At 45.7% G+C, this 13,586-nt stretch overlaps 2 protein-coding genes across 6 annotated transcripts; both read left to right on the top strand.

Annotated features, from left to right (window-relative positions):
* Positions 1 to 1,829: 1,829 nt before the first annotated feature.
* Positions 1,830 to 6,737, top strand: LOC112291698 (putative protein phosphatase 2C 33). 3 transcript variants are annotated; one of them, XM_090256063.1, is made up of 6 exons: positions 1,830 to 2,381; positions 2,999 to 3,421; positions 3,980 to 4,399; positions 4,526 to 4,643; positions 4,816 to 5,039; positions 5,167 to 6,377. In XM_090256063.1, exons 2-6 carry the CDS (start codon positions 3,200 to 3,202, stop codon positions 5,704 to 5,706), a joined length of 1,524 nt encoding a protein of 507 aa, XP_090112189.1. In that variant the 5' UTR covers positions 1,830 to 2,381; positions 2,999 to 3,199; the 3' UTR covers positions 5,707 to 6,377. The 3 variants fall into 3 exon arrangements, 2 of the variants coding, with proteins under 2 accessions (XP_090112189.1, XP_090112188.1); XM_090256062.1 differs by having other exon boundaries at positions 1,861 to 2,645; XR_016506456.1 differs by adding an exon at positions 6,562 to 6,737 and having other exon boundaries at positions 2,014 to 3,421; positions 5,167 to 5,833.
* A 138-nt stretch (positions 6,738 to 6,875) lies between these two features.
* LOC112291697 (putative protein phosphatase 2C 33) lies at positions 6,876 to 12,572 on the top strand. 3 transcript variants are annotated; one of them, XM_090256060.1, is made up of 7 exons: positions 6,876 to 7,069; positions 7,250 to 7,622; positions 8,759 to 9,350; positions 9,616 to 10,065; positions 10,323 to 10,440; positions 10,632 to 10,855; positions 11,173 to 12,572. In XM_090256060.1, the coding sequence occupies exons 3-7, from the start codon at positions 9,102 to 9,104 to the stop codon at positions 11,713 to 11,715; spliced, it is 1,584 nt and encodes a 527-aa protein (XP_090112186.1). In that variant the 5' UTR covers positions 6,876 to 7,069; positions 7,250 to 7,622; positions 8,759 to 9,101; the 3' UTR covers positions 11,716 to 12,572. The 3 variants fall into 3 exon arrangements, with proteins under 3 accessions (XP_090112186.1, XP_024395268.1, XP_090112187.1); XM_024539500.3 differs by lacking the exons at positions 6,876 to 7,069; positions 7,250 to 7,622 and adding an exon at positions 7,669 to 8,462; XM_090256061.1 differs by lacking the exons at positions 6,876 to 7,069; positions 7,250 to 7,622 and adding an exon at positions 8,135 to 8,462 and having other exon boundaries at positions 9,608 to 10,065.
* The last annotated feature ends 1,014 nt before the right edge of the window (positions 12,573 to 13,586 follow it).

Raw genomic sequence — 13,586 nt, 5'->3', positions numbered from 1 at the left:
AAATATAATCTTTACTTTAAGGATTATCTTTTAGATTGCCATGTCAAAAATATTCTAAACAATGAAGAAGACACCCCACTTTTTTCTTAAAATACGTAAAAAACTCCTCGTGATCACTCACATCACTTCAACATTAATATTCAATATTTTTACTTTTAAAATGACACTAAAATCAAACCACAAAGTAATTGCACAAAAAAATAAAAAAATAAAAAATAAACCTACCAATCACATCATTTCAAATTTATTCAAATTTATTTTTATTATTTTAGTGTACTTTTGTTGTTCAAATCTACAAAATAATGTTTAAATAAAGAAGCAGAAGCTCCAAGCAAGGCTCCTCTTTGCCAACGTCTATGAAGTCCCACTTGGCAACGCAAGCGAAAGGGAAATGGATGCGGAGGGTATCGTTAGATGAATGAAAAAAGAATGACAAACACACACATCCATCCACGAATCCTTCTATCCATCCACCGATGTGTTTCTGCTGGTTAGATGAATGCGATCATCCTTCCTAGGGGGCCATTCTTCTTCTTCTTTGCGGTGGTGGGGTCGGTTGTCGTCTCCGGCGACGAGGCTGCTATGGCTGCTGGCGTTGCGAGGAGATGGCATAGCTTGGCAGCTGCAGCAGCGTGAAGCTATGGAGCAGATATGCCTATGCTGCTGCTGCTGTGAGTGAGTGAGTGAGTGAGGTGAGTCTGTGCTTCTCTCTCGCGCGCATACGAGGACAAGGACAACAAGGGGTGTGGGGATGTGGGGCCAGGTGATCCGCATCGCGGCTTCGCCTCCATCGGACTTTTCTGCTTTGCGCTGTCACGACTGGGTCCGGAGGAGGAGGAAGAGGAGGAAGAGGAGGAGGAGAAGTGCCCTTGTTCGTGTTCAAGTGGCAAAAAAGGAGGGCGTGGTGCTGCTGATTCTCACACAGCCCCTGTCCCTCCCCTTGCCCCTCCTTCCGGGCTACATCAAAGCTCTCTCTCTTCTGCGCCTGGAGCACTGGTTCAAGCCCGTTCTGCTGCTACACTCCCTGTTGGCCACCTCACTTTGCCTCCACAGAGCTGCACTAATAAGACACTCCATCAATTCTTACTCACGGTAAAGCTGTTCGGAATCCTATGAAGGAAAGTCAAATCCTAGTTCAGGGGTTATGGGTTCTACTGCGAGCACGATGAAAGGAAACCAACACGTTGCAAGAGTCAGTCAGTTGTTTGTTTGATTGTTTGTTTGTTCTTTTTTATTATATTCATATAATCATAACCCCCCCCCTCAAATTCAGGCGATTGGTCGCATGGAAACTTTCAACAGCTTCTTTTTTCACGAATTTAATAAAAGAAAGAAAGAAAGAAAGAAATAAAACACTGCACTGCACTGGGTATTTGTTTTATTACATATACTTACAGAGAAAGCTTTGGGCAGTAATACATGCCAACGTTTTCAAGCTTTTATGGCGGACTAGCCCCGTGGCGTAACAAGTCAGAGTCGTATAATTCAGGAAATTCCTCATCGTTCTTCAACACTGCCCACTTTTGGGGAAATCTGGCAGAAGTTTCGCTACAAGGAATTAGTCATCTCACGCTGAATCTCTTTCGGAAGGTTTACAACACCCGATGGGCAGCTTCGGGGCGAGATCGGCGACCAAACATCCGAAACAGAAAACTAATTCCACGAAAACAGCACCGAGAGCCCACCCACCCCCCCCCCCTTTTTAAATTTGCCGACGCGTGGTTTATTTCACTGTAGCCTGCCTGCCTGCCTGCCTGTGGCGTTGCCGAGCACTGGGCTGCTTTGCCTTAAGTTTTTATTCAAGTTGAATTTAATGGCAGATTACTGTAGACAGCAGAGCTCCCTAATGAGGGGCCTGGGAGGCGTACTGCCGTTTGCAATACATGGCTGTGTTTCCTGGCACTGGAGGTCTGGCAGTCCTTTCAGAGCTCTTCTTCTCCTCAGCAGCCCTGCCTGCGAGCAAACCTCCATGAATGCTCCCCCTTTCCCTTGTGCCATCCATTATGAGCCATCACTCTCCCCCCCTACTCCCCCGCTTTCCACCTTCACATACTCTCTCAGCCCCCAGTTCTGGACCTTTTCGGAAGGTTTTTAGAAGTGACTCTTCGTGCGCGAGCTGAGGTCTCCAATTGATCCTCCTTGTCGGCTAGAGTGTGTGTTTACGCCGCTTCGCCGCTGCTGGCCTTGCGGGGAATGGCGACCTAGGCGGGTTAGTCAGATTGGGCCGGTCACCGAGCAGGAAGACGTGACGTGCTTGGTTTTGGGGGTGGAGATCACTTGTTTCCGATTACTTGCAATCTGAAGTCGGTTGCTGGAAGTGGTGCTCACCGAGCCCAAACGGGTGGTGTTTGTGATTTGTGCTTTGCGCATTACTCAGAGAGGTTTGATCATCTTCTTGACTTTACCACGGTGCGGGTTGCTCCGTAGCCTCTGAGTTTCTCGGTCGTTTCTTTTTCCTCACTGTGCTGGTCCTTTCTTTGTAAATTCTCTCTCTCTCTCTCTCTCTCTCTCTCTCTCTATATATATATATATCAATTTGGAAGAAGGCCTGGGAATTGCAGTAATAGTACCGCTCTCGCGACAAGTTGACTACGCGTCACGCACATTGGCTCCTCGAGATCAACTAAATTCACCCAAATTTAAAGGTGCTGTCCAGGATCACGCCCTCTGGTTAGAACTTGGTAGTGGTACTATGAGGATCTTAAACAATGGGTAGAAATCACAATCCTCTTACTTCCACTTTGACATCAGAAGATTGTGTGCTTTCTGACCGATAGCCTCCGAGGAAGCCATTAAGAACATCTTAGTTGGTCTTCGGCTGCCTACTTTACGGAGCCATCTTTTTTTTTTTTTTTTTTTTTTTTTTTTTTTTTTTTCGTTTTTTTTTTCTGGAGCTTGTCCCCACTCTCAACGTTCTTCCTCCACCAGCAGCACTTAGGTGACAACCCTTGCGTTATTCTGCAAGGGTAGTAACTGATTTCCCCCCGTTGTTTTACAGTTTGGTTTGTTATTTAATTTTCTCCCTTCCCCCACGATAGAGGGGCCTGGCAATCGAGGGTTTGGCTTGGTTGGCGGAATGAGGATGGGCTCGTCCGAGATCAAAGCACAGGATTGTCGACTTACATGGGAAGTGAGAGAAGCCGCTTAGAACAAAGCTTATTGCAGGAGGACAACGAGCTTTGAGCGTGAAAGGAAAAAAATGGGTTGCTGCGCTTCAACTCCCGTGGTGGAGGATGAACTGCAGGATAGGATACAGACGAAGAAGGAGGTGTTGCAGAATTTGAGCACGGAGGGGAAAGCCGATGCTCTCTTGGCTATGGTTCCTGGCCGCATGTTTTCTAACGGTGCCAGTAGCAATGCCTGCATCTTCACTCAGCAAGGCCGCAAAGGAACCAACCAAGATGCCATGGTGGTGTGGGAGGTATGCTCAATCCCTTGCTTTTCCTCATACCAATGGTTTCTGAATGTTTGGGGCTTGGCCACATATTTGGTACGAAACCCAAGTAGTAGTCATTTAATACGCTCCTTCTGGTTTCAGGGCTTGTTTTACTTGTGTTTGGTCTTCTTCTACGGATCGAAGAACTGTGCTCATTCATTTAGTTGAACGTTGATCCGGTCCTACCTTGTTTCATCAACCGCGTCACTTTTAGTAAAGTAAATAGTAACAGATGGACGTACAGTTGAAACAATCAAGCTATGTTTAGTTTACTTTTTTTTTGTCATTCTAGGTTAGCATTTCCTTTACGCCCCTCTGTGCGAAAACATGGGTTTCTGGAGCTGTAATTTGATTGTTGCAATGCTGAGATCCTTATCTGATTCACTGTGCCTCACACTAGTCGAGTGTAGTACCAAAGTTCTACTCAGAGAGAGACAGCCGAGAGCTGTAAGAGATGCTTAACAATTTGGATTGATTTAACTGCGAGGTAGGTTCAATTCTAATGGCTTTGGTTTTTATCTCTTCTGGTGTGCTTTTGCGCAGAATTATGCTTCGATGGAGGATACGGTATTCTGTGGGGTCTTCGATGGACATGGCCCCTATGGGCATCTTGTAGCACGGCGGGTGCGAGACTCAGTCCCTTCGAAGCTCCTGCAGTTCTGGGAGGAGCACCAGGCTAATCTTGGGCAACACAAGCCAGAAACTCCAGAGCACAATGGAATTGCAGGTAATGGTGTCAGGAATGGAGCTGTGCATCAAAACGGGAGATCTACACACTCAGTGAATGGAGAACACAAAATGGTATCAACCGACACTGTGGAAGAAGGTAAGGAGCACCCAATGTTCGATGTGTGGAAGGAAGCGCATTTGACAGGGTACAGAATCATGGACAAGGAGCTGCGGTCTCATCCTGGGATAGACTGTTTTTGCAGCGGTACAACTGCCGTTACTGTGTTAAAGCAGGTGAACGTCTTTGCCGTGAATACGTCTGAATGATCTTTAGCCAGTTGAATTTTGATTTTTAATGTTTCTGGCTGTTGTGGGCGCCAAGGGTCTGCGTGTTGTGTCCAACGATTGCTATTTGTACAGGGCAAACATCTAGTGATTGGGAATGTTGGAGACTCTCGGGCAATTCTGGGCACGAAGGATGACAATGGGAGCTGGAAAGCTGTCCAGTTGACGGTAGACTTGAAACCAAATCTGCCACGTAAGTGACAAATGCTTTTTCAATGTAATGAACGATCTCTCGTTGTTTCGGTATCTCGGCGACAAAATTTGAGTTGGTTTGGTGGCTAGATTTTTGTTAGTCTTTGAATTGTGAAGGTCATTTGTAGGTTTTGGTAACTTTGCTGGAGCACTCACAGTACTTAATATTTCAGGAGAAGCGGAGCGAATCCGTCAGTGCCGTGGGCGCGTCTTTGCATTGCATGATGAGCCAGAGGTTCCGCGCGTCTGGTTGCCTTTCGATGATTCACCTGGGCTTGCAATGGCCCGTGCATTTGGTGATTTTTGCTTGAAAGACTACGGTGTCATTGCCGTCCCGGAGATGTGTTACCGACAACTGACAAAGCAAGATCAGTTCATTGTTCTAGCAACTGATGGGGTATGTCTTGCGCAAAAACCACCACAAAACTCTCCATGAAACGTGTTCTTCAACTCACTGTGTCTTGAAAGCGATCTTATTACAGTTTTCCCTTGAGTTCATAGAATGTGCCTTGGTAAATGTTCAGATTTGGGATGTTCTAAGCAATGAAGAGGTGGTGCAAGTGGTAGCGCAAGCGCCAACACGCGCAACAGCCGCGCGTGCTCTTGTGGAATCCGCTGTGCGTGTCTGGAGGTTGAAGTACCCCACCTCGAAAGTAGACGATTGTGCCGTGGTGTGCCTATACGTGGACCAAACATTCTCGGCTTCAAGCGAGAGCTTGCCACCGAAGGAGACATCCAAGCCCAACGGCACCCATGACAAATACCTTGGCTCGAATGGCTCTCACTGGGAGCGTGGAACCTCTGTGGCTGGACGATCACCGGAACCTCAAGACCTGCAAGCATCGCAGTCTTCTGGAACTGAGGAGATCTCACCTGGGGAGCCATCAAAAGACTTCAAAACCACGAAGCAGCCCCGAAAGTTGGCCGATTGGCTGGACGCCGATGTGAAAGAGGAGGAGGAGTGGTCAGCCTTGGAGGGGGTGACTCGAGTTAACTCTCTCTTAAACCTGCCCAGGAGGCTGCAACAGCAAAACCCTGCACGACAGCAGCACAATCCCTCATGAGCAGAATTGACGATGAATTCCGAAGAAAACGTTTCTTGCCCACTCACTAGGGGTGCGCATTTGCTCTTAAGAAGGTTGCTATTTGAGTGGAGGAGGTTGCTGATTTATGCCTATTTTCCACCCTTAGGTAAGCAGCTTGTGCTCTCCGAGCATAGCTTCTGGGTTCTGAATCAGTTACATATGAGTCTGATCAGTAGAGGCTGCAAGCGAGTACTTGGGCGGTATTTTGAATATAGAACTCGTTGCATATACAACGGGCGCTTTGCCTCTAGAGAATTATGACATTTTGTCTCATCTGCACTGCTGGAAATGTGTAGATAATCTGCACCATAGTGGGACATGACTCATGGCCGACACAGCATGCAGATGGGAGAACTCCAGATACAAGATACCTCTTTTTTTTTTTTTCCCAGTTGAGGGGTAGATTTGCGATTCGACCTGCCTGGCTCAATCACTCCCACTGTACTATAGCTTAGGCACTCACTATGGAAGTGGAAGTGTCGGTCTTCGAGGACTCTTCTATGTAGATCCAGTTAGAGAGACCAAGTTTTTACTTTCTCGTGTCGCAGCTTCGCAAAGCCAGACATGACTGTCCGATGTAGTCACTTTTTTGAAGACGATATTCCTTCAGAGGAGAGTCCAATAACAAGAACTTAACTTCACCAGCAGAATCTATGCACACTTCCTTAAAATCCTTGGTTGAGAGTAGTGAATCCACCAGCAGTAGCATGTGGGAAGCGTCACACAGTAGCGTTGCTGAAACATAATCTCACTGCCGAGATGGTTCCATTCATGAGCTGTCCTGAGGTGACTATAGCAAGCTATTTGATACTGGGATATTTGCCCTGTGCACAGGATTTCGCTTTGAGTTTGCAGGTGGGATATACTTGTAGATTCACATTGGAGGAGGAGGACCAACAAATGCTGCCTGTTGGTTAATTAGAAAAAGTCAATAAGGTTCTAGATGCTTATGATCAGCGTTTAGGACATATGAAAAATAAATAATTAAATAAAAAAGAGTTAGAAAACAACTAGAAAGACTGAAAGAAATCTCTTAATGCTTCTGCATGGCTGCTGCATGTGTCGACCAAGGCGAATGTATCTTGGAAGTTTTCGTCGGACGACGCTACCCCCTGAGTGCACTATCCGCTACACAGAGAGCAAAACTCTCGTGCGGTGAAGCCACAGAAGCTGCATATGTTGACAATCACCTTTAAACAATAGGGACGCGTAAAATAACCAGAGTGTCGCTAACCAAGAAACTTCCCTAGCCGTCTCGTTGGGGACGCTGCATTATGCGAAGCAAGTTTCCCTGTTTCCTGCAGATCCATCCTCATCTTGACAACTCCTACACTTCTCTAACGTAAACCCACGTTCCCTCTCTCTTTACTTTTTGTCTTCAAGATGGTATCCGAGTACCTTTCTTCAAAACACCACTAAAAAACACTGATTTAACTGTTGAATATATGTGCACGATGTCGTCCACATGGGTTTTCCTTTCAATTAACTCACGGAGTATACGGGTGCGTTGAATGAGTTGCAGACAACGATGGCCACCATGATTGGAGGAGCAGACAATGAGTCAGACTAACCTCCGACTGAAACCACCCAAAGCATCGAACACACCATGAAGAAAGTCATGGAATCTTGGTTTAGGGCTAGCCTGCGAAGCTAGAGTCGCCCAAGATCCAGAAGGCACGCCAGACGCCCCGCAGTTTCGCAAATCTTGCGTGGGTCCGGCCTGACACATCACCCCCACCTGAATCACAAGCGCATTCTACATGCGCTGATGTCAACGTACAGTTCATCCCCCCTACTCCCCTACTTTGCGTTCAAAAACAATCCAATCGTTGCCATAAACCCCCAATAGCATCCAATGACAAGAGCTTCGAGCGCGGCGCCTCAGGCAGAGTCAGGTAAAATTAGGAACGCAGAGAGCCCTACGGATTCTATCTTGCCATTGAGCAGTCTGCACGTGTGGGCGCCGTAGTAGTAAAAGGAAAAACCTAACCGGGGACCCGGCAATGCAGTTTTTTGAAGTTCGTTCTGCACCAAAGTGGCTGCTGTAGGTAGTTGTGGGTACTGTGGTCGATGGAAGTAAGCGGTGGCGTACACAATCCCCAAGTTCGAGATGCTTAGAGGGTAGCAGGAGCCTGGGTACTGTCGCACTAGGTCTTAGCTTGATCGAGGATTTCTGCCCCATCCACGAAATCCTAATCGGTAGGACTAGAAGGTGGCAGGAGAGAATGATGACTGAATATCCTTTATGTCGGCAGCTATGGATACGCTACTATCGTCGCCATCATCAGCAGAAAGCTTCTTTACAATCATGTGCATTAGATGCGCGTGCTAGATGATGTAGCTGATCGATATTTTGCATCGTTCAGTCAGCTTCCGATGTTTCCTTGGACCCTAGGGGGTTTGTTTTTAAATTGCTAGAATGGATGCATTCAAGTGATTTGGCTAGTTGGGAGTGTTGCTGTGGATTTCACCGTATACTTTTTGATGGACTTCACGCGAGTGAGGAGAAGCTTGGCTATTGGCGGGGGCTGAAGACAAGTGGGCGGAGATCCCGAGGCCCGTTAGATGATAGCGACAGCAGTGGTTAACGGGTTGATTGTCGAGAAACTCGTCATTTCTCTGCGAGGATTTTCGTGCATCTTTGGTCGTGTTGCGTGCGTCAGTGAAGGGTGGCTTGGTTGGAGGATTTCATTGTGGTTGCGCGAGTCATACGCTTGGGGGATGTAGAGGCATAGGTGAGTGAAGGTTGTGAATTGAACGCGCCAATGGGTTTGAAGTTTCTTGGTTAATGTTTTTGTTTCATTAGATAATACTTCAGATTCAGTTCGTATAGTCTGATGCTTACGAATTTGTGAAGACTGTTACTTGTTGCGAAACATTTTCCTTGCTTGGACTCGAATGCACGAAAGCGCATTCCGACAGAGCTTACTTTCAATGGCCCTATAGGGATAGAAGAAATAGTGAAATGGAGGGTTTGGTGAAGGGGTTTGGCAAACAAATCAAGTAATCTTTGTTTGTTCTCTATTTTCAGGGTTCCTGGGATTGGAGCTCTTGTCTTCGGAATGAAATCTAAGCTCATCATTTGGAAATTCGCTTCGTAGATGAGGAAAACGCTCTATACTCGCGTTTAATCCAATATGGAATTTCAGCAACTAGCACATTAGCAAGGCGAAACTGGGTGTTTGAAGCGGACTTTCAACAACTGGAAATGGATAGCCGAGTATTGGAGATCGGGTAGAAGGGTGCAGCTTTGGATTATAGAACTGTCAGTTGCATTTTTACTAGTTTGATAGAAATTCTGGGAAGGGGAGCTGCCTATGACACTGCCAAGGCTCTAGGTTAGTGAGGGTATCCAGCAACCTAGGTTGCCCAGCATGGGGACATGCATGTCGACCGATGCAATGGGGACTAATGGGGTGGAGAAGCAGCCGTCGGGTAGGAAGCACCGCAAAAGAGAGATGCAGAAGCAGGTTGTGGAAGCCTTGACAGCTGAGGGTAAGCGAGACTTAGTTCTATCTATGACCCCCGGGCGGATGGTTCGCATTGGCGCCACCGAAGCAGCTTGTGTATTCACACAGCAGGGTCGAAAGGGAACCAATCAAGATGCCATGCTGGTTTGGGAGGTATGGAATTTTGCTCTTCCAGTTGGATTCGATCGATTGTGATTGGTTTTGGCAACTTTCTCATTTGAATCGTAAGTCTAGCGTTGGGTTCGAAAACAATCTGCTGAACTTTATGTACTAATTCATGTTTGCGCTTCTTGCTGCATTGTTACATGCATCCATTCTAGCTCGAGCATAGGGTTTGGCGTAAGACGCAATTGGTTATCCTTCAGGTGCATGAATATTTATCGCGTATCTAAATGGGGGTTTTTTTTAAGAGTTTCAGAAGTTTGCATCGATGGAGGACACTGTTTTTTGTGGAGTGTTCGATGGCCACGGTCCTTTTGGTCACTTGGTAGCGAAACGAGTGCGAGATTCTCTACCGTCGAAGCTTGTGGCTTTCTGGCACGACCAATTGGCATTCATGAAGGCGTCCAAGGGCATTGAAGATGATCAGCCGGGCATTGGAGATAGCAAGCGCACTGATTACGGCTCGAATGTGAGCACTACATATGAGAGTGCGATGTCCGATGCGGAGGAGTTTTCTTCAAGGGAACTTTCAAAAGAGTTGTCTGTGACGGAGCCGCAACCGATCGTCATAGAGCCTCCTGCTATGTTTGGGCCTTGGAAGGAGTCGCATCTGTTGGCCTTCAAGGAAATGGATCAAGAATTGCGGATGCATCCTGTTATCGACTGCTTTTGCAGCGGGACCACTACTGTTACGGTTCTCAAGCAGGTTTGCTTTCATTTTCATTTACAGTGTAAAAATCCTGTGGAGTCGTCCCGTATACAACACACATTTATGCTAAACTCGATTCAAAAACCTGCAGGATCGTGTGTTGTGTGTAGGATTTAGGGTTTAAGATTTAATGCGGTGCATACTAAGGTAATCCCAGCTTGTGGGATCTGATATGCATCTAATTGAAGTTTCTTTTGGAGAGTCGCGGCTTGGTTTGTTTTCATTACTGAAAACGCCGTAATCTGGTATTGCAGGGAAAATATCTTGTAATTGGCAATGTAGGTGATTCGCGAGCAATTATGGGAACTCGAGATGAAAATGGTTGCTGGAAATCTGTTCAGTTAACCGTTGATTTGAAGCCCAACCTACCTCGTACATTTCTATCCTTCACCTTCTACATACTCATTCAACCTCTCGTATATCAACCTCCAAGATGGAAGGCTTTGTATTCTAGAAGGGCTGCTGTGTAACAGACTCCACATTGTAATCATCAATCTACTTTTCAGAATTCTACTTGAATTTTTTATTTTTTATTTTTTTATATTTTTTGCTACGTTGTTCAGATGAAGCTGAGAGAATCAAAGAATGCAAGGGTCGTGTATTTGCTCTCCAAGACGAGCCTGATGTCATGAGGGTATGGCTGCCGTTTGACAACTCCCCTGGGCTAGCCATGGCCAGAGCTTTCGGCGACTTCTGCCTCAAGGATTATGGTGTAATAGCGGTCCCTGATGTTACCTATCGCGAAGTAACTGATCGAGACAAGTTTCTCATTCTGGCTACTGATGGGGTATGGCTTTCTTGATTTTCCTTTCTAATATTGACTCCGTCGTCTTCTTAAAACACCTAAATAATTCTATTGGTGCCATTTCCTCGTGCAACTTCTCCCGATTCTCCTCTGGTGTTTCCTGTGAGATTGTGTTTCTCCGGTGTTTTCGACATGATAATTGTACTACTATTAGACTTGTCATTACTTCAAACCTAACCATCTAAAACCCCTGGGTAATTCATGATTTGTGGTGTATCTTCATAATTTCTAGTTCGAAGTTCTTTTCTTGGAAAATGAAGGAAAATTTAAAACTGCATTGTTATTTGTTGTGATTCCAGATTTGGGATGTGTTAAGTAACGAGGAAGCTGTACAAGTCGTAGCGACTGCAACCTCTCGTGCAACAGCAGCCCGTTCCCTGGTGGAGTCTGCTGTCCGGGTTTGGCGCCTCAAGTACCCCACATCCAAAGTGGACGATTGCGCTGTTGTGGTCCTATACTTGGACGTTAATTCTGACATTTCCACGGAGTCCTCCGAGGTCGACAATGTAGGGGTTTTACTATCAAGTCCCCAAACCAGTCTTCAAAGCAGACAGGACGCTGGAACTCGTGATGAGGAGAATCGGAGGACAGATTCTAGCATTCTGAAAGCTCCAAAGGATGATGTTCAAGAGATTGGAGAGATAGTGGACGTTAAAGAGACCAACGAACCTGGTCTCAATGAATCAAAACGTCACAGGAGCTTGGCTGACTGGCTGGACGCAGATGAATCAGAAGAATGGAGTGCGTTGGAAGGGGTTACACGCGTCAACTCTATTTTGAACCTCCCAAGGTTTGCTGATGGCACCGATCGTTCTGTAGGAACATCAAAGAAGAACCTGTAATGGATCTATTCCTCATACTGGGTTCAATCAATTTTTTTTACTCCCGAGGTCGAAGCATATTTGCCATGACCCAAGTTCTGCTAAACCTGGCCTTGACACCTGATTCCCTATTGATCTGTTCAGCCGGAGGGTCAACTGACAGCACAGTGGGCAACCTAGGAGGGCTGAGGTGTAATGCTCCCAAGTCCTCGTCACATTCCTTGATGGCCTCCAATATTCTATCACCCATCACCAAGTAATGGCTTGCTGTGTACATTAATCTTAGGGACTGTCCGTGCAGCTTGAATTGATTATGACATCTACCAACTTACCAGCAGAGAATGTGTTATACTCTGGTGTAGTTGTTTCTTTTAGCGGTAGTCAACCAGTGGCCATCGGGGTGATACTGTTGGAAATAGATTATTTGCATTTCATAGCGGTGTGCAAGATCGATTTCCAGGTATATAGGAACTACTGAACGTCCTCTAGAAATTGCAGTTCCAGGTCATTTTAGGATTGAGCTTTTCATTAGGTTCTAGAGCTGTGGAAGTAGCAGATTTACGATAGCCTGTAGATTCTCCCCTTTACTGAGTTCTTTTGATTGAAAGTTTATGTGGTCCTCCAAATTTACACATTTATTAAAGAAGAGTTAGTGTACACCTAGAGCTCGCCTGCTACACAGATCCAATTGATTAGATAAGTTCTTACCGTGTGATATGTGCTGGTTGCTGTATGCTCATCAGGTTGTAGAGGAAAATGAAGCCAGAGAAACTTCTCCTCTTTTCATTTAGATTTTAGGCCTGGAGGCTCTCATTTTTCTTTGTATTCTCTCAATATAAGTAAACTTCGACGAACACTGATCGTCGGTGTTCACTCTACTTGGGCATTGTAGGATGCAAGGCTGGGGTATTTTTCCTTACGTTTGTTCACTGAAACAGCACTTCAAATTGGGTAGTTTCAACTCCCCGGTCTTTTCATCTTCTTCCAGATTGATGTGATCGTGATCTATCTTTTGCCTCCACTATTTTACCAGAACTATTTCCAATCGGAATAATGCAGAATACCTGTGTCTTGTGTGGGTCTTGTCTATTAACTGACACTGCAGTTCAAAACTGCAACCTCACTTAACATTCGAACGAGACTGCCATCACACCATGCTTGTGCCTCTTCAGGAGCCAGGTGGACCTGTTGCAAGGATTGTAAGCGTGTGAACCAACTCTCTTCAAAACTGGAGCCGTGTAGATTCATTATCCTCCTGTTTACCACTCCAGGCGAGCTTCAAGTCTAAGTTGTGCAACTCTGGTCATTGTAAAGTAGCCTTTTTCCCTGTCATCCATCTTTCACTCACTGATATTACAATGACGATGTGTGGAGTATGAGCTCTTCGGCATCTGACGATTACAAGCTCATCGCACTAATTTCCTGACGTGCTCATGCACAAAGCTGTTCCTGCTTCCGCTCCTTCACGAAATAGGACCAAAGTTTTAAAGAACCACGCAGAATTAGACCTGAAGTCATGCATGTTGTGGGTAATTTGGAAAGAGACGCAAGCAAACTAATGAAGTGAAGCTGGCCACTGCTCGGTGACTTATCACATCGTTTATGAGAAGGGCCCCAAAAATAAAGACGAGACTGATTGCCTGATCACATAGTCATCTTGGTCCCATAAAGTCCCATGAGTTTTGCAGTGGTGATTACTATTCATATTAAAATTTCATTGTTTTCACGCTTCAGTAGTGTTTGTTGACAGTGTAGATTTCTACACGAATATATTTATCTTCTCACAATCAGGGACATCTTGTTCCTCCTACAAAAAATTATGCTATTGGGCTTTAAATTTTATTCCATTCATACACTTATCCTTTTAAAAATGGTTATTTATGCTACCAGAC

Source organism: Physcomitrium patens, chromosome 14 (genome assembly GCF_059467195.1).
Source record: "Physcomitrium patens ecotype Gransden chromosome 14, ASM5946719v1, whole genome shotgun sequence".
Lineage (NCBI taxonomy): Eukaryota > Viridiplantae > Streptophyta > Bryopsida > Funariales > Funariaceae > Physcomitrium > Physcomitrium patens.
The sequence above is the reverse complement of the archived record's forward strand: the minus strand, read 5'-3'. Positions and strand labels throughout refer to the sequence as shown.

Coding starts and splice junctions, on each gene's coding strand:
- LOC112291697 (XM_090256060.1), top strand. CDS start 9,102: ATGGGGACATGCATGTCGACCGATGCAATGGGGACTAATGGGGTGGAG. Junction 10,441..10,631: donor TTTGAAGCCCAACCTACCTC/GTACATTTCTAT, acceptor TACGTTGTTCAG/ATGAAGCTGAGAGAATCAAA. Junction 10,856..11,172: donor TCATTCTGGCTACTGATGGG/GTATGGCTTTCT, acceptor TTGTGATTCCAG/ATTTGGGATGTGTTAAGTAA.
- LOC112291698 (XM_090256063.1), top strand. CDS start 3,200: ATGGGTTGCTGCGCTTCAACTCCCGTGGTGGAGGATGAACTGCAGGAT. Junction 4,400..4,525: donor CCGTTACTGTGTTAAAGCAG/GTGAACGTCTTT, acceptor CTATTTGTACAG/GGCAAACATCTAGTGATTGG. Junction 5,040..5,166: donor TTGTTCTAGCAACTGATGGG/GTATGTCTTGCG, acceptor GTAAATGTTCAG/ATTTGGGATGTTCTAAGCAA.